Below are 13,528 nucleotides of genomic sequence, written 5' to 3' on the forward strand. Positions count from 1 at the left end.
CGATACCGCTGCCAATATATGTGGGATATTAAACTAATTCTAGGTAACATCACATATCGCCTGTCATGGAATGAACACATCATGCCTAATTTTATTGTGATGCCCCATTGGATGCATTCTCAAATGCAACAAGGGTTTCAAAATGTAAACACTGTCTGTGCAAAGAATACATACTTCAACTTAAGTTGTGGAAAAAATGCCATATTTATTTATTTTCTCTCCCTCCCTCCATGAGTCTATTAGTGTGGCAACTCTACTGTACTATTTTGAAAACTGCACATTTCTTTCAGCTACAAACAATGCTTCATTTACGCGTCGGTAAATGCCGGCAAAATCAAGGCATTATTTTATCGGTTTTAATGATAGGCAAAAAAAACGATAACGATATTCACCGATATTACATTTTTATGCCAATATCGGGCCGATAATATCGGTGGGTCGATATTATCGGACATCCCTACTTAAAATCCTCTTCACACCCCGATTGCCACCAATTAATTAAATCCTCTAACACAAAAATGAAAAAATTTAATCGTCTGTGGAACGGACAGGACTGAAAAAACATCATCCAATCATTTTAAGTGACCCATTGAAATAATTGAAGGGTGATTTGTCTATCAAACTTAAGTGCCGTTTGTCCCTCCCCCCTCAGTGCGAACCCCTCTTCATACACGAATCATGTGTTCTCAGAGGCTTGTACAGGAAACAGAGCCAGAGCTTGGCTAACTATACTAGCTATATTAGGATGTGAAGTTCACCGGCGAGCTGCTGGTGGTGGTGGTGGTGGTGGGGGGGCAATTAATGCCACGCATGAAACCCTCAGGAACAAGCATTGCACTTTCTGGTATTCTGGAGGCGTGGCTTCAGGGGGAAGTATGAAGAAAGGGGTTTGGACTTTTGAATGGTGTGTTTTCAAAATGCAGCTTGCTCGAACCGTTTTTCCAGGATCTCCTACCCTATCTTTAATGAAGAATTCAGATGCAAGCATTGCATTTACAGTTTATGTAGACCACAGGGGAATGTTTTAAAATGCATAATTCCATTTGAAATAGCAAAATATCACTCCTTTAAATGTCATGCAAAAAGACCTGAGCTGCTCAACTGTTGTGTTTTGATTCTTCGATGACAGATGGAGCCTTTTTTTTTTAACAATCACTGACAGTGATTGTTGCCTCTGCCTCCTGAGATCACTATAATTTCCTCCGAAGCAGCGAGTGCGACGGACCGCTAATCCAGTTGTTCGTTTGGAGACTGCATTTACAACAAGGGTTACAGTGTAATGCCTGGTGACATCTAGCTTAAGTGGAATGTTGTCCTGACTGAAATTGTGACTTTTCTTCACAGTGCATAGATTTCTTCAAATTTGGTAAAGGTATTTATGATGACCTCCGTCGCAGACTCCCACTCTACCCGTCAGACTTCACAGATGGTATTAACATAATCTTACAGTCCTGCTACTTTAGTGAGATGTTGCTTTTTAAGATAAGGCCTGGCCTCTAGGCTTGCTTTTGTTGGTTCCTGTGCTTGGTTAAGTCAATCCTTTAAATAATCCATCAAGGTATAACGGGGAAAGACCGCTCTCTGCTGAAGTACACTACCACGGCTATTTTCCTCTACATTGCCATTCTGCTGCCTGCTATTGCTTTTGGCTCATTGAACGACGAGAGCACAAGAGGAGAGATTGGTACGGATCTCTATCTTTATTTGCACATCATCATGTTATAGCACTATGTCCTAACACTTGCCACAAATAGTGTTTTCCTTTCATTTTTGACAGATGTTCAGAAGACAATTGTTGGTCAGAGCATTGGGGGAGTTATTTATTCTTTGTTTGCTGGATCTCCGCTTGTCATTCCACTGACCACTGCGCCACTGGCCATCTTTATCAGTGGTGAGTATGTAAAGGTATATATTTACTATGATTTGTGTCATTAAAGAGATTCTAGAAGTATATCACAACGTTTCCTTTTCACTCATAATGTGGTCACTTTGGTGATGTAAAAGTAACTTTTTGTTTTCTGTGCCCTTCTTTTATCTTATGAATGAAATTAAGTAAAACAAGTGGTGCCAGGCACAACAAACCCCGCCCCTCACACGTATTGTAGCTTATTTTGGCATCAATCCAGCTGATGTCATCATGTCTTTGCGTGTGCTGATGTCAGCATATCAGTTGCCTCTATATATGTGTCAAGTTTGAGGTAAATTGAAACAAAATTGACGTTTTTATAGACATTTGAAATTTCACGCGTTATAAGTAAACGGAAGAAAAAAAGATGTAAAAAATTCCCAAAAAAATTGAACTTTGACCTACTTTTCCCAAAATATAATCACATTTATTCTGGGTCACTGGCAATCTATAAATAAAATTTGGTATGAATTCAACCAATAGTTTTGCTGCTATAGAAATGTGAAATTTTGCTCGTTATAAGTAAATGGGAAATGTTTTTTTGAAAAATTCATAAAAAATTTTAACTTTAACCTACTTTAACCAAAATGTAATCATATCTATTCTGAATCACTGGTGATCTATAAACCCAATTTGGTATGAATTCAACCAATAGTTTTGTTGCCAGAGTGTTAACAAACAAACAAACAAACAAACAAACTGAACCAAAAACAATACCCCTTGCCTCCCCTTCAGGGGGCGGGGTAATAAATAAACTTAAGTTTAGATCCTTCAGTAATAGTACTAAGACTAAACAAATATGCCAATATTACCAGCAAAACATACAGCTCTGGAAAAAATTAACGGCCCGCTTGAGCTTTCCAGACATGAATCCCATTGAAAACCTGATGATAGTCGGCCACTCGCTGTCAGACAAAGCCAAGCTGCTTCCATTTTTGGCCAAGAGTAACATTAAGCACCAATGGTAATCTGGAGAAGATGCAAAGAAGCATGAAAAGATGCAGCTGAAAATCAGGATTTTTCAACCAAATACTCCTCCAGAATTAAAACATGAATGTTTTGTTGTTAAAATGAATACACACTTGCTTTGTGCATTTTTCAAGATTTTTTTGTTATTTTCACCATGCACTTGTGATTTTCTGCAAAGAAATGCTCTAAGTGACAATATGTCAGTAGTTTCTAAAATGAATGTGCATGTTAATTTTACACAAACACATATCTGTAAACACTAAAGCTTGTGCTTTTGTTTTTTCTAGAGCTACTGGTCTTGAACAAATGTGTTGATTGTCCAGTACAATGGTCTCTGTCAGTGTTTTATTGTTATATATGATGTTTTTGGATCAATATTACTGTTTCATTAATGTGCATGTTGCTTTTATTGACGTAGATATGAAAGGTACTTTGCTGGTAGTTTAATGTGCATTGATTCATCATATTCTAAGACATTCCAATGTGTTTAGTGTTGCTAACTAAGTAGTAAAAGAACATGATAACATTACGTCAGTGTTATTATTAAATGTACCACAGGTCAAGTGTGAAGTTGTCTAGATCAGTACAATTCAACAAATTAACACAGCAATATATAAGAATTAAACCCTAACATGGACCATTTTACAGCTGATTATATTTATTTGTATTTACTTGACTTGCTGACCACTGTATATTTGACCACATGTTTATATTTTAAGGGAATATTTGACATTTTTAGTCCACATGTTGGATCAGATTACAACTTGTACTCATAGGGTAGTTGTAAAGGATGTGAAAACATGTTCTGACACTCGTATACATGTGTTTTCCAGTGATCAGGGGCATCTGTGATGACTACGACCTCGACTTCGACGCTTTCTATGCCTGCATCGGTTTATGGAACAGTTTGTTCCTCATCCTCGGTGGCTTGTTCAATGTCAGTCTGCTGATGAAACTCTTCAAGCGGTAAATACTCCTGCCTCTTTCGAGCAGCATTTGTTACAGTGACATATCTCAAGACTCGTATTCCTAATATGTGGAAGTGAACTGTGTGGCCGTGCACTGAGGTGAGGTCACCGATAAGGAAAGACACATCTGTTTTGACTTCCTGTTTTCAGCCACAATTATTCATTCCGTTTAATATACACTCCCACTATCGCAGCCATCAGTTCGCCTTGAATGCACTGTTATGTCTGCTCTTGTATTGAAAAAGTCTGTGTTGATAAAACATGAATGATCACACCATGACTCTTTTATTTCCATTATCTCTCAGCTCAACAGAAGAAGTCATTGCTTTGTTCATCTCTATAGCATTTGTCGGGGATGCGGTGAAAGGCACCGTCAAAAGTGAGTCACACCAAGGTCGGACTACATCAAACATGCTTTGAATTCATCTGAAGAAAGACGTATTTTGCTGCTGTGCAAAGAAATGTCTGCTTCTTGTTTGTTGCAGATAAAGCAGAACAGCAAATAGCCAGCATGATATTGACTAAGCACCCCTGGGTGTTGTGGAAAAATAGACAAGCCTAAAATGTTAATATATTGTAGTCTCATATTGCATCTGTTTATATGTTTTCCACAAGGGTTTATCACACAGGAAAGAGAAATACGAGCATATGGTGCAGTCTTTGGAGCTTTCTTTCTTTCCCTTGATGCCTTAGGCTGTTTTACTTTTATACTAAAGTGTGAATGCAGTGCAAAGTCTGTGTGCTTCATGTACCAAACTGCCAAGAAATATACTCAGAATTAAAATGCAAAGGCAATTTATGCAGAAGTTGTGCAGGAACAAGAATATATATATGCTGTATAATGAATGAATTTGACTTATTTACAGTTAATTCTTAGTAATTGGGTTGAAAAAAGAAATGTGAATCACATAATTTGATACTGAATGTATTCGTTTGGAAGTGGATTCTAATAAATGTGAAATTTAATTATTTATACTGGCTAAAAATTCAACTCTACTTCCACATTCAGTTCCCACATTTCACTTTTCTTTTTTAAATTTTCAGTTTTTCAATACAGTTATTTTATTTAAACAATTCAAATGCAAAAATAAATTATTCAAACACAGTTTCTAGTGGGATATATTTCTGCCCATATCCGTATCTCCATATTTATTATACCCAACACTGGCCTTAGATCAGGGGTGTCAAGGTCATTTTAGTTCAGGGGCCACATTAAGCCAAATTTGAACTGAAGAGGGCCAGACCAGTGAAATAATAACATAGTAATATATAAATAATGTCAACTCCAAACTTTCTTCTATGTTTTAGAGTGAAAAAAGTTTAATTATGTGATGAAAATGTTTAAATTTACCAACTATTCTTTAAAACAATAAGTAAATGTATTTATAGAGCGCTTTTCACAGACAGAGTCACAAAGTGCTTTATCAAATCAAAATCAAATCAAATTTACAGAAACCTAACAGAATCCTCCAGGAACAAACACTTGTGACTGGTGACAGTGGCAAGGAAAAACTTCCCTTTAACAGCAGAAACCTGGAGCAGACCCAGACTCCTGAAGGATGGCCGTCTGCTTTGACCAGTTGGGGTTAAAGAGCAAGAGTAAAGAAGGAGAAAAGAGAGAGCGATAGAGATAGAGAGAGACTGGGGGAAAGGGGGGAGGTAGGGGGAGACACATGGAGTACATATAACATTGTAAAGTAGCAACTTCACATTGAGAAATGTGAAATGTGAATAATATGAACAAGCTTTCTTAAGAAATTTCTTAAGAAATGTAAGTGCAATTTTAACAATATTGTGCTTCAGTTTATCATTTACACATGTAAATTACAACTTCCAGATCACAGTGGATCTACAAATACACAAAACATTTAATAACAGGCAGAATATTGGTAAACTTGCTCTTCAGACATTTCAAAATGTCCATATTTGTTCAGGTTATTTGCGTTTTTGTAAAATGATAGTTTGTTTGAGTGTAAATACAGTAAAATGACATTAAATATTACATTTACAAAGAGAAAAATGGTGAGTTGTTAGTATTTATAGGTATTAGGTATACAGGGTGGGGAAGCAAAATTTACAATGAACATTTAGTTGTTTTTCCTCAGCAGGCACTATGTCAATTGTTTTGAAACCAAACATATATTGATGTCATAATCATACCTAACACTATTATCCATACCTTTTCAGAAACTTTTGCCCATATGAGTAATCAGGAAAGCAAACGTCAAAGAGTGTGTGATTTGCTGAATGCACTCGTCACACCAAAGGAGATTTCAAAAATAGTTGGAGTGTCCATAAAGACTGTTTATAATGTAAAAAAGAGAATGACTATGAGCAAAACTACTACGAGAAAGTCTGGAAGATACTATTAAAGAAGAATGGGAGAAGTTGTCACCCGAATATTTGAGGAACACTTTCGCAAGTTTCAGGAAGCGTGTGAAGGCAGTTATTGAGAAAGAAGGAGGATACATAGAATAAAAACATTTTCTATTATGTACATTTTCTTGTGGCAAATAAATTCTCATGACTTTCAATAAACTCATTGGTCATACACTGTCTTTCAATCCCTGCCTCAAAATATTGTAAATTTTGCTTCCCCACCCTGTAGGTATTAGTATTTTACTGATCCTACTACCTACTCGAGATTAAATGGGTCTGTATGTGGAACCTGAACTAAAATGATTAATATCTTCAGTTTAATTTTTGCATTTCACAGGACCCTTTGGCGGGCTGGATTTGGCCCCCAGGCGGCATGTTTGAGACCTCTGCCTTTGACCTTAACAGCTTGAAAAAAAAACAAAAAAAACTTAACGTGTCTCCAACAAAGAAGACATATACAGTTCTGTATACTTATCTAAATCTTGTTTGGGTTTGTCATTGTGTTTTTCTTCACTCTTTCCTAGTTTTTCAACATTACTACCATGGACCCACACTGGCAACGTCAAACAGTACCGTGGTGCTTGAGCAGATTAAAGAGATTCTTGAGAAGATGAACAACCAGACGTTAAACACACCCGAGCTTCACAATGAGACGGCGTCAGAGGCGGGACATTTGGACGGACACACGTCAATCACCCTGCCTGAGTCTCTGGTGTTGTGTACGAGAGAAAGACCCGTCCTCTGTCTGCTGCTCATGTTGGGGACGCTGGCGTTTGGTTATTTACTCTACCTTATCAAGAGGAGGTTTGTTACTGTATTTAGGACATGTCACTTCTAATCTGTGAACTTCTCCAAGAACCCCCTTCCTAATTGAACAGAAGAATGACAGCACGACAAAAAAAGAAAAAGAAAAATGACAGGCAGGGTATCTATAGACATGCTACACGACAGTTTTTTTAATATTTCAAGAAGACAGTGAGTGAGTGAGTGAGTGAGTGAGTGAGGGATGGACAAAGACAGACAGACAGATGGACAGACGGACGGATAGATAGAGATGGATGGATAGATGGACAGATAGCAAGATGGATCGACAGACAGACAGACAGACAGACAGAGAGACAAAGAGATAGATAGATAGATAGATAGATAGATAGATAGATAGATAGATAGATAGATAGATAGATAGATAGATAGATAGATAGATAGATAGATAGATAGATAGATAGATAGATAGATAGATAGATAGATAGATAGATAGATAGACGGACAGGGAGCAAGATAGACAGACGGACGGACAGACAGACCGATAGACGGATGAATGGACTGACGGACGGATAGATAGATGGATGGATGGACAGATGGATGGACGGATGGACAGACGGACAGATGGATAGAGAGACGGACAGACAGACAGAGAGATAGATAGATGATAGATGGACAGATAGCAAGATAGACAGACGGATGGACGGACAGACAGACGGATGGATGGACAGACGGACGGATAGGTAGATGGATGGACGGATAGATGGACAAATAGCAGGATGGATGGATGGATGGATGGATGGATGATAGAGAGACGGACAGACAGACACACAGACAGATGGACGGATAGATGAACAAATAGCAAGATAGACGGACGAATGGACAGACAGACAGATAGACGGATGAACGGATAGATGGACAGATAGCAAGATGGATGGATGGATAGAGAGACAGACAGACAGATTAGATGGATGGATGGATAGACAGACAGACAGACAGACAGACAGACAGACAGACAGACAGAGACAGATGAGGATAGAATAGAATCCTCACTCATTAATAATCCCCAAATACTCTTTCCAGTTTCTCTTAAATATGTTTTTGGTTACAGCACTTGTCATATCTTGATGATAAACACCAACAGGCATTGATTATCAGGCATCGATCTGGAACAGTCCTATTTTACTGCAGGGACTGAAAACATCCTAATGCAAACATCCATCACCGAGCTGTAACCCAGCAGTGGTTTGGATGAATCAGTGCAGGGAGGGGCCTGTTTTAATGTTTAGTGTTTGAGTGAAAAGGACCAATCAAGCAAAATATGTCTGACAGGTGGATCATAAAACAGGAAAGAAATGGGAGTAAGTACCCAAAAATGGAGTTGAGTTCAGATATTAATGTTGCATTCAGTACAGAAGTGACTTAAGAGACAGTTTTTACAGGATTGATGCCTTCTTTATCATGCATGTAGCTCCATCACTTATTCTATTCTAATAATAATAATAATAATAATACATCAGTTTTATATTGCGCTTTTCTAAGTACTCAAAGACGCTATTCTATTCTATTCTATTCTATTCTATTCTATTCTATTCTATTCTATTCTATTCTATTCTATTCTTTGTGATCCGCCCCATATGTTATGAATATATATTATACCAATGATTATCCTGTTTAATGACCAGTATTAAATCTCTAAAAATCAGTACCTGCCATTGTGAATCTAAATCAATCAAATTCAATCCATTCTGAGCCAAACTTGATCAACATGTGAAAAATAAAGTGTGATTTTGTTTCCAACATCACTTTCATTTAACAGAAACTGCATTAGAGGGAACGTTATCACACAAACAGCAGCAAAACTCATTTGTGTCATGATGATTGTTGTGACATTCATAACAAACCACTGAAATGATGCGTTTTAATTTCACATTTAGTTTTTTCATGCATCTAAAAGTAATAATCAACTACATTAGACACCAGATACTTGTTAAATTCAACATCGAAGTCGAAGTAATTACTCAGCTGAATATTAACCCTTTCATGCACAGCGGTCACTCCAGTGGACAGTTATTCTCCAGCTGTTCTCTTATATTATGTATATTCATGGGTTTTGTTATTTTAGTTCCATATCAGCCAACACAGTGGACACTTATGCACCATCCCATAATAATACACTGACATTCACACCATTACTGTAACTTTGCTGTTCTTGATAAATCTGATCTGCAGTAACATGTTTGAGTGGAAATCATTTTCTAATTGTTATGAGATTGTAATTAACCGTTTTCTGAAACAAAAAGTTGTTTTTTTGTTTTTTTTGTTTTTTGCATATCCTCCTGAGACCCAGCAATGCAATGTGTCGTCTATAGGGGACAAAAGTTTGACAGTTTAACTAAAAATGATGTGTATTGCAAAGGACATTCCATTAAAAAAAAAATCAATCAATCAATAAAAATTATTTTAAAAATGTATCTGAAAAAACTTGCATTATGCAGTTTCCAATCAAGACAATTTTTTAGTATAAAAAAGCTAAAATTGTCAATTTCCTGGGTCTCAGGAGGATATTATCTCCATGAAATGAGTAATAACTAGTATTTGAGTAGGATAAAATGTGAGAAAACATCAGATCAGCGGCATTAAAAATGTTTTATCTCATAGTTTTCACACAGTATATCACTTTCTGATGATGAGTTTTAAATACATGTTTCTTTGCGTCAAAAATCAAACGCATGGTGTCCAGCTAAGTGGACATTTTTGTAACTCCACGAAAAATAGGTTCATAAAAAAAAAAATTTTCTATTGCATTTTTTTTTTCATGCCTAAAGAGGAATAAAAACACTCAAGAAAAAAATATTGACTAAGGTTCTCATAATTCATGCATGAAAGGGTTAAACTGTATGACTGAAAAAAGAATGATTTTTTTTTTTTTGAATTTTTAGTTTTGCTCAAGGTTCTAATTTAGAAACCTCAAATCAGCCACTAACATTGTTTTTATATTTTTTAAAACATCCCATCAGCTAAAGCAATTACTCCATTTCTAATTTAGACACTAGCTGTGTAAATTAAAAAAAAAAAAAAATTAAAATAAATAATAATATATAAAACCACAGCCTCTGAAAGCCACTAGATGGCACTGTTAAACACAGCAGCTGATAAAGGACATTTTAATTAAGTCTAGTTCTGCTTTTTTATTTCAACTCTGTAGCTTTAAGGTTTATAAAGAATCCACATCCCAGGAGTCAAACATCAGGCTATGAGTCATACACAGTGATTTCAGCCCTGCAGGTACAATAATGTCATACACGGCTTAGATAAATGGAACTTTGCCTCAGTATACTTCTGTGTCTGACTCTGTGGCAAAGTTTTAGTATTTGATCCTCTCAAGCTCAGAGTGTAGTGAGAACTGTAAATGTAAATGCAGGGTTTATTACATCAGAATTGCATAATGTTAAAATAAGTGTTGCTTCTTTTCCCTTCAGCCCGTATCTGAACGGTAAAGTCAGAGAGGTGGTCTCAGACTGCGCTCTGCCTATCTCTGTGGTGGTGTTCTCATTCATCGGCTCCTACCTTTTCCTCGACATACAGCGTGAGTAAAGATCTGTCAAATAAAAGAAGTGACAGAAGAAGAACACACTTGAGACCTAAAGTCACAACCTTAGAGTGGGGAAGCTTTCACAGTTCATAAATGTTTTGTTTTTGTTCTTTTTAGTTTTTATTAATATCTGGTAGGAAATGTTATAAATGGGTATTATCACATTAGTGTAAATGGAAAAAGGATGTGCGATATTGTTATACTAGTATTGTTGTTGTTATTATTATAGTTGTTATTATTATTATTATTATTATTATTATTATTATTCATACAAAATAATAATTGCTATTTAATGATCATAAGGAACAGAAATTGGGGGTAGGAGTACATAAGTTTTTACTTCTTCCTACTCCTTTTCGAGCATGTATAATTTCATTTCATTTGTATTGTTATTATTATTATTATTATTATTCATACAAAATAATAATTGCTATATAATGATCATAAGGAATAGAAATTGGGGGTAGGAGTACATAAGTTTTTACTTCTTCCTACTCCTTTTCGAGCATGTATAATTTCATTTCATTTGTATTATTATTGTTATTATTATTTACTATTATTTATTTATTTATTTGTTTGTTTAGTCGTTTGTTTGCTTATCAGTCATTTTTGTACCAGCACTTATATTTTGTTGGTTGATTCTTGTTTTGATTTCATTGTTTACATGCTCGAAATAAAGATTTCATTCATTCATTCATTCATTCATCTCTGATGGAAGGGGAAGAAACAAAAAAAAGAGCTTTCAACAAAAAAGAAAAGAAGAAAAAAAACAAACAAACACCGGTTTTAGATCCATGCAGGGCAAGACACTGGAGTGGAGTGTTTAGTACAGAAGAAATCAAAGCTTAATTCACTGTTTGACACTTTTTCACAGTATTTGTTTGACATGTCAATTTGATATGATTATTATTATTACCCCGCCCCCCAAAGAGGAGGCAAGGGGTATTGTTTTTGGTTCGGTTTGTTTATTTGTTAACACTTTAGCTGCAAAACTATTGATTGAATTCTTACCAAATTTGGCATTTGTATTTATTTATTTCGTTACAGGACAGTGTGTATCGGCATTAGTTACAAAGAACAAGATGCGTGCACCAGATTTAGCAGAGAAGCTAATTTCCATCTGTTAACGACTAAAGATTAACTAGCATACCAAACATTACTTAGATTACAAAGTCATAATATACTGGAAGAAAACTGTTAAACATGACAGATATAGAAAAGTCTGCTCAGATTGAACGGCTTCATCCAAATACATAAAATACATTCAATACATACAATACATTCTAAAACTACACTAACTTTCCTGAGCAAGAATAAGATATAAAAGATAGAATGAGAAGAAGAGAAAGAAGAAGAAAAAAAAGGAGCAAGAAGAAGAAGAAATAAATAAATAGATAAGGAAGCTAATTGTGCTAATTGGTTTACACATCGTTATTCAAAAACAATGAACCGATTTCATTACACACTATTTTAATAAGGAAAAACAATAGAAAACTCCAGCCTAATCACAAGTATTCTACTCACAATCAACTTTTATTTCCTGTCTTACAAGTGTTCAATGTGGACACTACCTGCAACACGGACAACATCAGTGCGATAAGAGAATTCCTCCCAGACGCGTACCAGCATATCACGATCCACTGAGCTGATCGCTGTTGTTGTTCAATGTTTAAGGTCATAGAGGTTAGCCTTTCAGAACACAGAAAACTCCTCTTTCAAATGGTCACTGATTCATTCCATGACGTTGCTTGAGAACTGAAACAATGCATCATGAAATCGGTTCATTCTTTTTGAATAACCCTGTATACTGCCACTGACCCAGAATAGATCCGATTACATTTTGGGAAAAGTAGGTCAAAGTTTACATTTTTAATGCATTTTAAAATCTTTTTTGTCCCCCCATTTTCTTAAAATGGGTGACACTTCAAATGTCTGTAGCAGCAAAACTATTGTTTGAATTCATACCAAATTGGGTTTATAGATTGCCAGTGACCCAGAACACATGTGATTGAATTTTGGGGAAAGTAGGTCAAAGTTCAAATTTTGTAATGAATTTTTAAAATCTTTTTCCTTCTTCCATTTACTTATAATGGGAATTTCAAATGTCTATAAAAACATCAGTTTTGTTTCAATTTACTTCAAACTTGGCACATATACAGGGTGGGGAAGCAAAATTTACAATATTTTGAGGCAGGGATTGAAAGACAGTGTATGACCAATTAGTTTATTGAAAGTCATGAGAATTTATTTGCCACAAGAAAACTGACATAATAGAAAATGTTTTTATTCTATGTGTCCTCCTTCTTTCTCAATAACTGCCTTCACACGCTTCCTGAAACTTGTGCAAGTGTTCCTCAAATATTCGGGTGACAACTTCTCCCATTCTTCTTTAATAGTATCTTCCAGACTTTCTCGTAATAGTTTTGCTCATAGTCATTCTCTTCTTTACATTATAAACAGTCTTTATGGACACTCCAACTATTTTTGAAATCTCCTTTGGTGTGACGAGTGCATTCAGCAAATCACACACTCTTTGACGTTTGCTTTCCTGATTACTCATATGGGCAAAAGTTCCTGAAAAGGTATGGATAATAGTGTTAGGTATGATTATGACATCAATATATGTTTGGTTTCAAAACAATTGACGTAGTGCCTGCTGAGAAAAAACAACTAAATGTTCATTGTAAATTTTGCTTCCCCACCCTGTACATAGAGGCAATTAATATGCTGACATCAGCACATGCATGGACATGATGACATCAGCTGGATCGACGCCAAAATAAGTTAAAATACGTGCCAGGGACGGGGTTTGTTGTGCCTGGCACCACTTCTTAACATCGTTTTTAGATTGTTGTTGATTGTCATTGTTGTTGGACTCTTATTTAACGATGTGATAATTCTGTCACTATTATATCGTATAGTGTCCAGACATCATAATGATCGCACTGT

The 13,528-nt window shown here is 35.8% G+C and overlaps 1 protein-coding gene across 1 annotated transcript in view; it reads left to right on the plus strand.

Annotated features, from left to right (window-relative positions):
• The window catches only part of LOC115427568 (sodium bicarbonate transporter-like protein 11), a 56,565-nt gene that overhangs the window by 33,439 nt on the left and 9,598 nt on the right, over positions 1 to 13,528 (plus strand). Inside the window, exons 9-15 of the mRNA XM_030146166.1 lie at positions 1,345 to 1,429; positions 1,559 to 1,684; positions 1,778 to 1,891; positions 3,709 to 3,841; positions 4,149 to 4,222; positions 6,747 to 7,026; positions 10,467 to 10,573. Of these exons, the coding sequence (XP_030002026.1) occupies positions 1,345 to 1,429; positions 1,559 to 1,684; positions 1,778 to 1,891; positions 3,709 to 3,841; positions 4,149 to 4,222; positions 6,747 to 7,026; positions 10,467 to 10,573 (919 nt within the window). The remainder of the gene's footprint in view (positions 1 to 1,344; positions 1,430 to 1,558; positions 1,685 to 1,777; positions 1,892 to 3,708; positions 3,842 to 4,148; positions 4,223 to 6,746; positions 7,027 to 10,466; positions 10,574 to 13,528) is intronic.

Source organism: Sphaeramia orbicularis, chromosome 10 (genome assembly GCF_902148855.1).
Source record: "Sphaeramia orbicularis chromosome 10, fSphaOr1.1, whole genome shotgun sequence".
NCBI lineage: Eukaryota > Metazoa > Chordata > Actinopteri > Kurtiformes > Apogonidae > Sphaeramia > Sphaeramia orbicularis.